The following is a 15,819-nucleotide window of genomic DNA, read 5'->3' as shown; positions in this document are numbered from 1 at the left end:
TACCTTAGAGTTTGATTCTTTTAAGAATTGATTTTAAATGTATAGATGTATTGTCAGCATTTACTATAAATACCAGAAATTCTGAAAGACCTTCTAGTTTGGCTTCCAAAGAGGCAGGAAAGATTTGGATTCCGGGAATCTGACAGCTCCTTGTGAGGTGATAGTGAGTGGACACAAACCCAGGAAATTCTTATTACTATATTTATAATCGTATAACTCTTGCTTTGGAATTGAGCAGGAATGGACATTAAATAATAAAAGCAGTAGCAAGGTTTATAATTCAAAGAACCAGAATGCAGCTATGCCTAAATCTTCAGCAAGCCAGCAGTTTTTCTCACAAACTGTTTCATTTGTCCACTATGTGCCTTAACTAGACCATTTTGTTTTGATAATTTCAAAATGTTTTTATTCTAATTAGCTTAAATTTCAAACCGGAAAACTGGATTTTTTTGTGCTGAAAATATCAAAAGAAAAATTTGGACAATTTCAAAACTTTTTTTTCTTAACTCTTCTTACTCAAATAATTAGTCAAAACCAACACTTTCCTGCAAAAAGTTTCAGTTTTGACAAATTAGTATTTTCGAAAATTTCCAACCAACTCTACTCAACTCTTCCCTGTACCTATTCAGCTTCTTTGTTAGATGTGTGTGACTGAGTTGTCATGTAAATTCATTACCACTAGTGAATTCACTGCCACCACCTGAACTATGCAGACCTGCCAAGTGTCACACACACACATACAGGCCACACCTCAAATATTTCCAGACCACAGCCCAGACTGAGTTCAACAAGCTTGAGGAATGACCTTTAATCATGGCTTTATGGTTGCTAAAGAACATCAGTTCAACAAGCTTGAGGAATGACCTTTAATCATGGCTTATGGTTGCTAAAGAACATAAGACTAGGCATGCTGGGTCAGATCAATGGTCCATCCAGCCCAGTATCCTGTCTTCGAACAGTGGCCAATGCCAGATGCTTCAAAGAGAATGAACAGAACAGGGCAATTATCAAGTGATCCATCCCCTGTCATCCAGTCCCAAAATCTGACAGTCAGAGTCTTAGGGACACCTAGAGCATGGGGTTGCATCCCTGACCATCTTGACTAATAGCCTTTGATGGACCTATCCTCATTAACTTATCTAATCCTTTTTTGAACCCAGTTATACTCTTAGCCTTCATAACATCCCTGGCAATTAGTTCCACGAGTTGCTTGTGCATTGTGTGAAGAAGTACTTCGTTTTGTTTATTTTAAATCTGCTACCTATTGATTTCATTGAGGGACCCCTAGTTCTTGTGTTTTGTGAAGGTGTACAAATAAGACTTCCTCATTCACTTTCTCCACACCATTCATGATTTTATAGATCTCTATTATATGCCCACTTAATGCCAGTCTTTTTAATTTTTTCTCATATGGAAGCTGTCCCAAACCCTTACTCATGTTTATTGCTCTTCTCTGTTCCTTTTCCAATTTTAATATATCTTTTTTTGAGATGGGGAATCAGAATTACATGCAGTATTCAAGATGTGAGCATACCATGGATTTATATAGTGGCATTATGATATTTACTGTCATATTATCTATCCCTTTCCTAATTGTTCCTAACATTCTGTTAGCTTTTTTGCCTGCCATTGCACACTGAATGGATGTTTTTAGAGAACTATCCACAATGATCCCATCAGATCTCTTTCTTGGCTGCTGTGGCTCCTCCTGAGCAGGCAGCCAATTGTCCTCTGGCTCACTGCTCCTCTGATGGATCCCAGTGGGGGAAAAAACAGCCAGAAGTAGCAGGCAATTAATTGTGGGAAGGACAGAAGGTGAGGAGGGCCCAATACAAGCCCCAGGCAACCCACCATAGTAACCAGCCAGTCCCCCTCATCCATGCTTCCTCTCTCCCTCATTCCCAATAGGACCCAGCTCTAACCCAATCCTTCACCACCCCACTCGGCTCATCCCAACTTTCCCAAGATGCCCTCTCCAGCTCTTTCCTCCCAGACACCTCCCCTACTATCTTCCTGGACACCCCCACAAACATATCTTCCCTAAGCTATTACCCATCTTCCCTCATGCAATGACTTTACCCCATCTTCTCCCTCTTGGGTACTCCTACAAACACAGCTTCATCCAGCCTCCCTTACAATACCACAGTTACCCCATCTTCTGTTCAAACAGCCCCATAAACCTCAGATATGGTGCAGCATCTCTCAGCCACCTCCTCCCATACAGTCTCCAGACCTTCCCACAAATCCACCTGCCACAGCTTACCTCCCCACCAAGGCAGCTCCAATAACCTTTCAGGCACCCACCCTCCTGCCACAGTTACCAAGTTCTGTGCTGCTTAGATGTTAACCAGAAATGTATGTGTATATACAAATAATTTGCATACATGCAAATGATTTAATTAGATATTTACAAATAATTTGCATAAATGTCACACATGCTTGAGTCCCAATGATCCTGGCATATCTCCTCAAATGGAGGGAGACGTCCCAGGAGGAGAGGGTGAGAGGACGATCAAGAGAAATAAGTAAAAACTCTCAAGAATAAAGAAAATAAATACTAAATACTACATTAAATTAAACAAAACACTATAACTAACTGAAAACCAGAGGCAAGCTTGACCAGTTCTAACGTGGGCATGCTAAATACTCTGTCTGAGGTCTAGGTGATTGAGAAGGAACTGAAGGCAGTTTGCCCACGCAGCCCTACATAGCTGACACTGCTACCGAAAATCACACCGAACTGGAGCACTCATAAAGACCCTAGTCAAAGAAGAACTAAAAAAGATACCAGTAAGACTGCCTTCTGAGGACACCCTCCCAAGTTCTGGCATGGAAGGCAAGCTGAGGGAAAGCAGGGTATATTGCAGATGGGGCTGCAGTATATAGCACTGCAGAGATTCCAGACAGCACTGAATCCCACAAAACCAGGGGACAGGCTTCTGCAACTTCGGCAGGCTTCAAGGATGGTGGGCAACCCTAATACCAGGTTGCGCTACCAGCTCTGTCTATAACAAAATATATTACCATACATTTTTTCTAGATACTTAGATACAATTTCATAGCATCTTGTGTACTATTCCACGTAAGCCAGACAAACAACATTCATGAAAGCCATTGATACACAAGATACAGTAAATTGAAGCTGGATTTCTTTGGTGAAGTCTGAGGTGTAAAGTGTGAGGTATAAAACATAGACAAGATAAAATAAAAGACAGTACTGCATATCAAAAAACATTTTTGTTTTCTCTTCTGTGTCATTCAAAAGATGGCACATCTGGAAGCACATTATGGTTTTGTAAAGAATGAATGTACTTTACATAATCGTCCTCCATACAAGTGTTCCAAAGGAATTTTGAAAATGTATTCCTCAATAATTAATGCTTCTACATTAATTCCTTTAGTTTTATTCCATTGTACTTATAAAGAAGAAATACCGTTACTAGTCATTACCTGGCACTGTGTTTGGTACACTGTTAGTTCTTGTTGTAGCTTTAGATTTTCCTCTTGTAACTTATTCCTGTTTATTGCTATTTCATTCACAGTTGACTTTAATTTTTCAATAATGAACTCATCCCTCTCAATTTTGGATTGGCTGGAAGTAGCTGCATCTTCCTGTTTCTGGTTCTTATTGCTTATTTGGAATTGATAATTCTGTGTCTGTTTCTATAGAACAAGAAAATAATTTCAATGAAATTCAAAAACTATATTTTGTCCCTTTAGTCCAGTCTACTAACAATAAAATCAGTAGTGGTCTTTTCATTAACTACAATGGGAGTTGGAGAGTGCACAACAGAGAGGCTTGTGCCCACTGGAGGATTTCCTTGCTGCTTCTCCAAAATACAAGGGACGTTTCACTCTTGTCTTTATTGGGCCTCAAATCCCTTGCCCTCAGTGGAAGAATGTGGTTGAAACTCTGAAAAGTTAAGTTTGCAGAATTTCTCAAAGAGTTTTCCCTTCTTCTGCTTATGTCCCTAGAAGGGAAGGATATAGACAATAATGTGAGTAAATACTAATGTGAATGTAATGATATATTTGGACCACAAAGCTACAGAAAAATAATTAGCTGAGGGCAATTTTGCCCTCCAGTACATTGACTTCAATAAGAGTTGTGTATGTGCATTTGAAGGCAGAAATTTGCCCTTCACTTTTAAGCTAACACCACACAATCCATATATAAAAAACCCAGTTAGTTACATAGTAACTGTGCTTCTCTGAGATGATTGCCCACATGGATCCACTCAACTGCGGAATAATTGTACCTTCAGAATCTTCTAGAAAGTACTATTACACAGGGATCTGAGCTGAGAGTATGATGGGATTGACCTCCAACCATCCTGTAGTCCCTTTTGCTAATTAGGGAATCCTTGAACTGAAAGTTGGGGAAGGTGGGCAGTGTTTATGGATCCACAGTCACCTTGGAAAATCAGTTACTATGGTAACCACTTTCACTGTTTCAAGAACTGACCATGTGGATCCCCACCCCTGGAAGATTAACAAGCAGCAGTAAAAGCAGCAAAGAGTCTTGTGGCACCTTATAGACTAACAGACGTTTTGGAGCATGAGCTTTCATGGGTGAATACCCACTTCGTCGGATGCATGTAGTGAAAATTTCCAGGGGCAGGTATATATAAGCAAGCAAGGAGCAGGCTAGAGATAACGAGGTAAGTTCAATCAGGGAGGATGAGGCCCTATTCTAGCAGCCGAGGTGTGAAAACCAAGAGAGGAGAAACTGATTTTGTAGTTGGCAAGCCATTCACAGTCTTTGTTTAATCCTGAGCTGATGGTGTCAAATTTGCAGCTCAGCAGTTTCTCTTTGAAGTCTGGTCCTGAAGTTTTTTTGCTGCAGGATGGCCACCTTAAAATCTGCTATTGTGTGGCCAGGGAGGTTGAAGTATTCTCCTACAGGTTTTTGTATATTGCCATTCCTAATATCTGATTTGTGTCCATTTATCCTTTTCTGTAGAGACTGTCCAGTTTGGCCGATGTACATAGCAGAGGGGCATTGCTGGCATATGATGGCGTATATTCCATTGGTGGACGTGCAGGTGAATGAACCGGTGATGGTGTGGCTGATCTGGTTAGGTCATGTGATGGTGTCGCTGGTGTAGCTATGTGGGCAGAGTTAGCATCGAGGTTTGTTGCATGGATTGGTTTCTGAGCTAGAGTTACTATGGTGCAGTGTGCAGTTACTGGTGAGAATATGCTTCAGGTTGTCAGATTGTCCGTGGGCGAGGACTGGCCTGCCACCCAAGGCCTGTGAAAGTGTGGGATCATTGTCCAGAATGGGTTGTAGATCCCTGATGATGCGTTGGAGGGGTTTTAGCTGGGGACTGTATGTGATGGCCAGTGGAGACCTGATGGTTTCTTTCTTGGGTTTGTCTTGCAGTAGGAGGCTTCTGGGCACACGTCTGGCTCTGTTGATCTGTTTCCTTATTTCCTCGTGTGGGTATTGTAGTTTTGAGAATGCTTGATGGAGATTTTGTAGGTGTTGGTCTCTGTCTGAGGGGTTAGAGCAGATACGGTTGTACCTCAGTGTTTGGCTGTAGACTATGGATCGTGTGGTGTGCCCGGGATGGAAGCTGGAGGCATGAAGGTAGGCATAGAGGTCGGTAGGTTTTCGATATAGGGTGGTGTTAATGTGACCATCACTTATTTGCACCGTGGTGTCTAGGAAGTGGACCTCCCATGTAGATTGGTCCAGGCTGAGGTTGATGGTGGGGTGGAAGCTGTTGAAATAATGGTGGAATTTTTCCAGAGTCTCCTTCCCATGGGCCCAGATGATGAAGATGTCATCAATGTAGCATAGGTAGAGAAGGGGCGTGAGTGGACGAGAGCTTAGGAAGCCTTGTTCCAGGTCAGCCATAAAAATGCTGGCATATTGTGGGGCCATGCGGGTGCCCATAGCGGTGCCACTGATCTGGAGATATATATTGTCATCAAATTTGAAATAGTTGTGTGTGAGGATAAAGGCACAGAGCTCAGCAACCAGTTGTGCCGTGGCATCATCAGGGATACTGTTCCTGACAGCTTGTATTCCATCAGTGTGTGGGATGTTTGTGTAGAGAGCCTCTACATCCATGGTGGCTAGGATGGTGTTTTCTAGGAGGTAACCAATGCATTGTAGTTTCCTCAGGAAATCAGTGGTATCACAGAGATAGCTGGGAGTGCTGGCGGCATAGGGTCTGAGTAGAGAGTCCACATATCCAGACAGTCCTTCAGTGAGAGTGCCAATGCCCGAGATGATAGGGCATCCAGGATTTCCAGGTTGTGGATCTTGGGTAATAGAAAGAATAACTTGGTCGGGGCTCTAAGGGTATGTTGATTTGTTCTGGTGTTAGTGTAGGGAATGTCCTGAGTAGATGGTGCAGTTTCTTAGTGTATTCCTCAGTGGGATCTGAGGGAAGTGGCCTGTAGAATCTGGTATTGGAGAGTTGTCTGGTGGCCTCCTTTTGGTAGTCAGACCTGTTCATGATGACAACAGCAATTCCTTTATCAGCCTCTTTGATTATAATGTCAGGGTGGTTTCTGAGGCTGTGGATGGCATTGCGTTCTGCACGACTTAGGTTATGAGGCAAGCTATGTTGTTTTTCCATAATTTCTGCCTGTGCACGTCTGCGGAAGCATTCTATGTATAGGTCCAGACTGTCATTTCGATCCTCAGGAGGAGTCCATGTGGAGTTCTTCTTCTTGTGCTGTTGGTGGGAGGGTAACTGTGTATCAGTGGGCTGTTCAGTGTTATCCTGAAAGTATTCTTTGAGTTGGAGACGGTGAAAGTAGGCTTCCAGATCGCCGCAGAACTGTATCATGTTAGTGGGGGTGGCAGGGCAGAAAGAGAGTCTCCGAGATAGGACAGACTTTTCTTCTGGGCTGAGTGTGTGGTTGGATAGATTGACGATATTGCTGGGTGGGTTAGGGGTACCATGGTTGTGGCCCCATGTAGCAGGTAGGAGTTTAGACAGCTTACAGTCCTTTTTCCTTTGTAGAGAGGTGAAGTGAGTAATGTAGATCTCCTGTCTTATTTTAGTGAAGTCCGTTTGTATGGTAGTTTGGTTATTTATGAGAGTGTCCAGGTTGGAGAGCTCTTTTTTGATGTTTTCCTGTTTGCTGTATAGGATGCTGATCAGGTGGTTCCTCAGTTTCTTTGATAGAGTATGGCATAGTCTCTCACTGTGGTCTGTGTAGTATGTAGATAGCAGTGGATTTTTTACCTTTAGTCCATCCGGTATGATGTCCATCCGTTTGCATTTGGAAAAGAAGATGATATCTGTCTCTATTTGTGCAAGTTTCTTCATGAGGTTGATGGATTTCCACTCCATACGGCTAAATGTAGTGCCTTGCATGGTGTCAAGTATCAGAGGGAGAGCCGTGTTAGTCTGGATCTGTAAAAGCAGCAAAGGGTCTTGTGGCACCTTATAGACTAACAGACATTTTGGAGCATGAGCTTTCGTGGATGAATACCTACTTTGTCGGATGGATTTAACAAAGACTGCCAACTACAAAACCAGTTTCTCCTCTCTTGGTTTTCACACCTCAGCTGCTAGAAGAGGGCCTCATCCTCCCTGATTGAACTAACCTCGTTATCTCTAGCCTGCTTCTTGCTTGCTTATATATACCTGCCCCTGGAAATTTCCACTACATGCATCCGACGAAGTGGGTATTCACCCACGAAAGCTCATGCTCCAAAACCTCTGTTAGTCTATAAGGTGCCACAAGACTCTTTGCTGCTTTTACAGATCCAGACTAACATGGCTACCCCTCTGATACGTAAGCAGCAGTAATTATCCAGAAGATGGACTTGAATTAGCTGAAAAATTATTGCAGGACTGCTCCTTCAATTGGGCATCAGGTCTAAAGCTCACTTGAAAGAGTAATGCTGCATAAAAAGTGTACAGAGCTACAAGTAGCATATTTAATTGATGGAGGCAATGAAAAGGCATGCTATAGATTGTCTTACGTCCTATTTTGTGTGTTCTGATACCTTTTGATGGCTCAACACCCGTCTAAGATGAGGTAAACTGACCCAAGGTTTTAGCCTCATATTACACGAAGTGCTAGCTCAACAAAAGTATTCAGACACCTATCTGCCTGTGGCCATATTCAATGCCAGCATGCCTTCTTATGGGATGGACTGGTGCAGCAGTGATTAAGCCTCTGTTTCTCACACGGCCTTCAGCTGATCTATCCAGCTACCAATAACTTCCAGGTGATTTAGCCCTCCAGTTAGGTCACACAGCAGTTCCACCCCTCCCAGGGTACCCAAAGTTCAAAATAAATGCAAAGAAATATAAACTATTCCCTTCTCTCAGGGAGGCCCTGACAGGGAACAGTCCACCCCAGATCTTGGCCCCAGCCAGGCTTCTCCGCAAGACTGATAGCCTGGAGCCTATCTCCTGGATGGCATGGAACCTTCTTTAGGCAAGAAGGCTTTTATAGTTGTATAATCTATCAAGACTCCAAAAAAATCTACCCTTTGTGCTAGGATTAAAGTAGATTAAAAATTAAAAATGACTGACCAAGTAACTATATAAACAAAACAGTAACCCCCAAAGCCAATGAGGAGAGCACAGAGGACAACTTGCTGAACCTTTGGTGGTCAAGAGGAGTGGAAAGTGATTCAAGCCACTTCAACTGTTATAATCCCAGAAATCAGCGCAAGGAGAGAAGGATGAGTGGACACATCAAACATTACTTTCTAGAAGATTTTTTACCTTGAATTCTGGGGCCGCACTGTTCTCATGAATGGGGATCAATTTAGACAGTTATTGAATGAACACTAATAGTTTGCACTACTTACTTTGCAAGTTTTCTTGCAGTACAGATCATCCTAATGAACTGTATATTAATAAATAGCATAGAAGAGATGCCACCTAGACAAGAACCTGAGCAAGACCCCATATGCATCATGCTTTTTTAAAGCAAAACTGAGTATACGTTATTTTTCCATATTTATCTATTCCAAATATTTGTAATACTCACTTGGTATGTATTCACAATATACAAGAAAAACTTAAATAAAAACTACTCCAAGTATAAAGTATTAGTTGTTTCAGAGAGGATTCTCTTGTATTTACAAAAATTTGTGCATAGGAATTCTTTAGAGTCACAGTAAATTTAGCAGTGTTTTAGAAAGACAAGATGAGTGAGGTAATATCTTTTATTGGACCAACCTCTGCTGGTGATAGAGACAAGCTTTTGAGCTTACACAGAACCCTTCTTTAGGTCTGGGAAAATTACTCAGAGGGTCACAGCTAAATACAAGGTGGAATAGATTGTTTCGCATAAAGAGTTAACATGTAAGAGACCATTCAATGTGAAGTGGGCAGTTAAGATCTCTGCAGTCATTGAACAAAGGAGGTTAGTGGGTTATAGATTGTTGTAATGAGCCATATATCCAGTATCTTTATTGAATCCATGATTTTTAGTGTCTACCAAAGTTATAAATTTAAACTCCCAGGCTCATCTTTTAAAGTGATGAGGATTCCTTTGAGGATGAGGACTGAGAGGTCAGATATGGAGTGACTGTTTCTGAAAGTGTTCTCCCAGGGGCAATATGGTGCTTTAGTATTTTATCATTTTTCTGTGTGAGTTAATTTGAGAACATAGTCTCATTTCACCCACATAATTGTTATTAGGGCTCTTAGTGCACTGGATGAGATATACTGCATGTTGTGATAGGCATATGTAGGACCTTTTTGACTAACAGAAATTAGTCCAACAAAAGATATTACCTTACCTACCTTGTCTCTATAATACCCTGAGATCGACACGGCTATAACACCACTGCAAACAAGTGTTTTAGAAACATTTTAGTGTTAGTTAAAACAGCTCTTAAGCTGAGCTCATGGTTCAATTAATATTTTTCTAAAGCAGGAAGGTAGGAACTATACCTGAAATAAATTACACTTCTCAGACAATAATTTTCGTTGGGCATCTAAAGAAATGAGATGGTTTTGATATAGTGTCTCCTTCTGATCCCATTCTCTTGATTTTGCTTCAAATTCCTGAAAAAAGCAGCACGAGGTCACTAAGCCTTGAATAATTTTTCTCCAAGTTGCACTAGTGCACTCTTAATAATGAACACTCAGATTTTTTTATAATTCTAAGAAAAGTCACTTGTGTAATTAATATATATTTATTATTAATAATGAGGGACAATCAAATCTGTGGAAAGAAAAGAAGTCAAAAAATGCAAAAAAAGTTTTTCATTTTCTTGCCACAAGAGAAAATTCCAGCATTTGAAAAAGTTGTTATTCTGAGCAAGCTGAATATATTCACAATAACTACAGTAAAATGTTAGAAACATTTTTAAAGTTTCATATATCTTCAGTTATTGTAGACCGTAGAGGCCTGATTGACCACCGTGTTACTCCAGTTTTATACAGTGTAATTCTTTTGATTTCAATGGAGTTACACCAGTACAAATTAGAATAATGCAGCAGTAAGTCATGCTCTTGGTATTCAGATGAACAATTTCAGTGTTGAAATTATTATATTTTTTCTTAAGAATGTGGGAGGGCAGCTAATGGGGAAACATTTCCTCTCTTGCCCTTTTTTGCTGCTCATTCTGGTAAAGGTTTTTTTGAGGTTTTTTAAGGGGTAGGAGGAATTCCTGCCCTGAGTCCACAGAATTTAAACCCAAACCTGATTAACAATTTCTATTATTTTCATATTTCTGTAATGGAGCTGAGTGTATTTTAGTTAGTTGTTTAAAGTTATGTATTAGAATTTAAATATTCATAACTAGACTTTGAAGATTATACCCAATAAAATAATTAGTTGTACTCCATAGCTACTGAAGATTGTGCTTTTTCAGTTTGCATAAAGAATCAAAGTAACAATGCTTTGATTTACACACAACCCACACCCCTAAAATATATTTAAAACCCAGACTAGGAACTTCATTCTTCCAAATGGAAATGTAGGTTCCAGAGTTTTCCTATCTCAGTGTAATTATGAATTTTGAACAGTCAGATTCTGTTTGCTGGATCTATGCTCTATGAAGCTGATAGATCCATAATTTTACTATACTTTTACTACTATCTGTTTCTGAATTATAAGCAAATATAAACAACTTTTATTTCTTCACATCAGATACAAGGCATATTCATCCGACTACAAAGTGAGGACTGCAGGTTCAAGGCACTAGTAAAGTATTGCTGAGCTTCAGTAGATTTTCAATACAGTCATTATTTTCTTAAAACTAGACTCTGCTGAACACATTCCAAGCATTCATTTTTCATATTGCATAATTTACCAACTGGTAGCACTATGTTGCATTGTATTCATGTTCAAACCTGGATAAGGTCATTCTCAGATTAGCAGGTTCTGACAGTGTCATGGAAGATCTATACATAGCCCTAGGTGGGTGCATAAACCATGCATTACTCTAGTAGTAACAACTGTTAGCCACTCTGGTGGGCTCCAGGCTTGCCAGATTTTATAATGGTCTGGGCTTTTCCACATGGAAAAGATAGCCACACAACTATTGGAGGGCTCGTGATGTGCCCTGTCAGGCAGGAGCAATCCTCTGTAGGTGGGAGGAGTTAATCCTATGCTCTATGTTATGCAAGAAGTCAGACTAGATAATCAAAATGGTCTCTTCTAGTCTTGAAATCTATTAAACTAATTACTAGTGACCATAAAATGAAAAGCCTAGAACATCCCCGAATGCAAAAATTCTCCTGAACCATTCCCTTATTGAATAATATGTTCCTCAGAGATCAGGGACAGAGTTACTGTTTCTTTCAAATTTAATGTATGAGCTGGCTGAGATATATTAACAGGACTAAAAACAGCATTAATAAAATTAATGCCTTTGAAGAACAGAAAGCACTGTCAAAACACAGTTCTTTCCATATTGTATACAGAACACTGTACATGCTTATGGGATTTACAGTCTGAAACTGTAAACCAAGTATGAATCCTTGAAGATATACTAGGTCTACTATCACAGCAAAATATACTTACTTCCAATTCTGGTTTAAATTGCTCGTTCAAATGGAGTTTCCAGATTTTCTGCACATATTTCTTTAACCGTGAACCCTATCTTGTTTTATCTGGTGTAACTGTAGTTTTTCATAGCTTTGTGTGAGTCTGCAAAACTAAAAATGAAAAGAGATATGAATATTAAGATATGTGTCACTCTTCTATCTCAGATAATCTTTATTTAAGTCATAATTGGTAAATGCAGTGAAGTTTAAACATTCTAATTAGTGAATCTCGGTAACAAAGCACCAGTTACTAAAACTAAATGATTAAAGATGAACAAGACTAAGCTTTCATATAACACAGTTAAACACAGATTTACTTCACAGTTGTTTTTTTCTGTTGAAATTTTCTATGGCACTTTTGTTTTCAACCATGTAAAATCAATTCTCTTATTGTATTTATATAAATTGTTTTACATTTACATTTACATTTTACATTTGTTTAGTGCCATCTTGTGTTGACAATTTTTAAAAGTACTTCAGTAATCAGAATAAGGGATTAACTGGTGTATATTCACATATTCTGAAGACGTTTAGCAGTTAAGATATTTAAATGCTTAATTTTAACATTAAAACTGTTGATATATTAGGGATATGGTGGTTCCATTACCTTGGGATCAGCAGGAACCAAATAATACCAATATACTCTGCATACTGATACCTATAATGAAGGGATGGCTCTGGAGCCATAGAAAGAACAGGGAGATAGCCACAGGAGGACAAGAACAAACTCAGGTGCTGGGTACAAGATGGAAGAAGGTAAGCTAAGCAGCAGAAGAATTGGTGACAGGGTAGAGGGAGGGAATCAGGCAGTAGCAGGAGGATTCTTGAGGGGTTGAGGTGGAAGGAACTGGGCCATACTTAAAATGGCCAGTCACCACATTTACCAATATTTTACAATTTTTACCAAGGACACTTCTCCAAATAATCTGGAAGTGTAGAGCTGCCAGTCCCTGTTTACATTCCAGTGAATTTTAGCCTTAATTAATGTTAATCTTAATTAGCAGGGCCTCAGATTACACCCTATATATTATGATATACATTTTTCTGCACTCAGAAGCATGCTAGGCCCGCAGTCTCAACCCTGAAGAATTCACAGTTTAGGTTAGGTTTAACACACAAGTGAGGGTAGTAAACAAACAAGGGGAGGTGAAGAAATGAGGTTGGAAAAGGATTACACTAATCAGATCATGTGGCTACTTAGTTTAGGCATGTGTATAACTGATACATCTGGGATAGGGAGGCTTATACTCATCTTCTTCAGGACAGAATTGTGCTTTTAGCAGGGATCTGAATGAGGAAAGAGCGAGTGGTAGCTTAGTGAATAAGAATTTGAAGGATGTTCCATGCAAAGAGATGCATGAAAGAAGGCAAAGAAGCAGAAGAGGGAGAATGTAAAGAAGGGGTGCATCCAAGACTGGCATAGCTGGCCGAAAGTCTCAGAAAGCAAAAGCAGGTGGCAGCTGAAGTCAGGAGAGAGTGATGTATGGCATTACAAGCCAGAACAAGAAGTTTGCAATTCATACATGTAGAGCAATAAGAAATCAATGAAGAGATTCAAAGAGAAGTTGAAATGGTCTGAGTGCTGGATAACAAAGAAAATTTGGCAAGCTGGGACCCAAGAGCAGAGAAAAAAGAAATTATGCTGGTTGGTGTTGAAGATGTTCAGAGTGCAGACAAATAATTTGACTGTTGTTAGATGGGTAGGATGGTCAGATTTTTTTTTAAATATGAAGGGAACAAATAGGATTTGCTCATGGTTTGGATGTGCAGAAGAAAGAAAATATGCTTAAGGGCACAATTGTCATGAAAGATTACCTTAATTATTCAATATTATTATTATTTCTTATTTATAATCACAATGGTCCCCTCTGGCCTTGAATATATAAATCTATGACCGCCAAATTGTGAGTCTCAGTAACAGTGGAGGATGGTGAAGTTGTTAGCAGAAACAGAAAATGATGGCAGTGGAGAGTATTTGGAGAAAAAAGTAGATCACGTTAACTTGAGATGATGGCAAGCGATCCAAGATACTACAGCGATAACCAGGAAATATGATAATGTAGGCAGGATTTAGATCTGATGTAATTTATGGATTATTTAATTGTACCAAAATCCACCCACAACTAGTGCTAAAAAAAATAGTTACTTACTGGTACAGTAACTATTGTTCTTTGAGATGTGTTGTGCACATATATTTCACTGTAAGTATAAGTGTGCCCAGTGCACTTGAACCAAAGACTTTTGCCAGCATTATCACCAGGGAGCACAATAGGCAGCATTTCCTCTCCTTATGCTCAGAGTGATGGCATAAAAGGAGTCTGACCCGCAGCTTCCCTCTCTGTTCCTTCACACCACTGCCTATCTAATATCCGAAATAGTGGGGAAGGCATGGAGAGTTGAAGAATGTGCACAATACGTCTTGAAGAACAACAGTTACTGTACAGGTAAATAACTTTTCTTCCTCCTACGTGATTGTGCACATATACAATCCATTGTACACAACAAGGTAGTGTTGGCCACACTGATGGGCACTTGGAGTGATGTTCAGGCAGTGAGATGTTCTTCAGAGATCATGGCCAAGAACTGTTCTTTGTATTCTTCAGGCAATTTTGTCCCCCAATTTGGAAACTGCTCACCAGTTAATAAAGGTATATTTCAACAACAGTGCCTGATAATTCAACACCCTCATCTGAAGGAGCACAGTGATATAGGCCGATTGATAGTGCCAGAAAGGCAGTATAAATCCAATCTTTTAAATTTATCCTTTGAAGTGGCCCTAGGATGAGACTGCTTTGAAGACTCATTGGCTACCATAACCACAAGGGATTCCGGGACAGGATGGTGAAGAATAATCAAATTCCTGCTGAGGAACCTGATAACACCTGTCCACATATTTAAGAAGGGGCATGACAGAGGCCAGCATCTGCCAGAGGTTCTTCACAGGTTCGAGAAAGGCTTCATTTTTGGGACAGGCAACCCTTCTTGTGGTAGGTGTTTGTAAGATATCGAAAAAACTTGTGTAGGTGGTCTTGCACAAGCTCTTCCTGCAATCCTAGAGATGTGGCCATGAGGTCCTGAAACACTTTAAAGCCCTCTATTGGGGGTGGGATGGGGAGGAGGTGATGTCAACTGTGGGGTGATGGCCTTATGCATCGAAGAAGATGAAATATGGTGATGGGAACACCTAGGTGTTCTTCTCTTGCATCTTTTTCTGTGGGCTTCAGCAAAGGAGGGGATTGAGGAATGGTAGGAGTATTCTCCCTTGAAGTCTCCAGAAAGGGAGAATGCAATCATCTCCTACACTGAGACTCCAACAGTGGTCTAGACACTCTTGGGGAAGTCCAAGATGCACAATAAAGCCAAAGGGGAATTCCACTCTTTGAACTGCCGATGAGGGTGATAGGCATAATACAAGAACTTCCTTGTAAAAATGCCAATCTTGCCCCTTGATTCTGGCATCACTAGAGTGGGACTGAAAAGGAGACCCGCAAGACAGTGGTGGAAATACAGGTCTATCATAGTCCAAATTGAAGAGGTGATATAACTCTCCTTAGTGAATGTCCTAACGGTACTGACATAGAGGATGTATATGACGGAGCTGGTGGAAACAGGCAAAATGGTCGGAAGGCAAAGAATAGGTCAGTGTCAGTGGTGCTGACAGTGCCGTCATTGAGGTTTGTGATGAAGAAGTCAGTGGAAGTGAGGAATCAGCTTTTGTTTCATAATTGTTTTTTAAATGACTGAAAGTGGTAATTAGTTGACAACCAAAACATTCTCAGCTTATTTACAAAGCTGTTTCTTTGTCAAATCAATTTCTCCAACCAAATAA

General features: G+C 40.3%; 1 protein-coding gene across 1 annotated transcript in view; it reads right to left on the bottom strand.

Moving 5' to 3' along the window:
- The window catches only part of DEUP1 (deuterosome assembly protein 1), an 84,303-nt gene that overhangs the window by 43,955 nt on the left and 24,529 nt on the right, over positions 1–15,819 (bottom strand). Inside the window, 5 exon segments of the mRNA XM_030559318.1 lie at positions 3,451–3,663; positions 9,888–10,001; positions 11,964–11,992; positions 11,995–12,031; positions 12,033–12,101. Coding sequence (XP_030415178.1) covers positions 3,451–3,663; positions 9,888–10,001; positions 11,964–11,992; positions 11,995–12,031; positions 12,033–12,101 — 462 coding nt within the window.

This window comes from Gopherus evgoodei, chromosome 1 (assembly GCF_007399415.2).
Source record: "Gopherus evgoodei ecotype Sinaloan lineage chromosome 1, rGopEvg1_v1.p, whole genome shotgun sequence".
In the NCBI taxonomy this organism is placed as follows: Eukaryota; Metazoa; Chordata; order Testudines; family Testudinidae; genus Gopherus; species Gopherus evgoodei.
The sequence above is the reverse complement of the archived record's forward strand: the minus strand, read 5'-3'. Positions and strand labels throughout refer to the sequence as shown.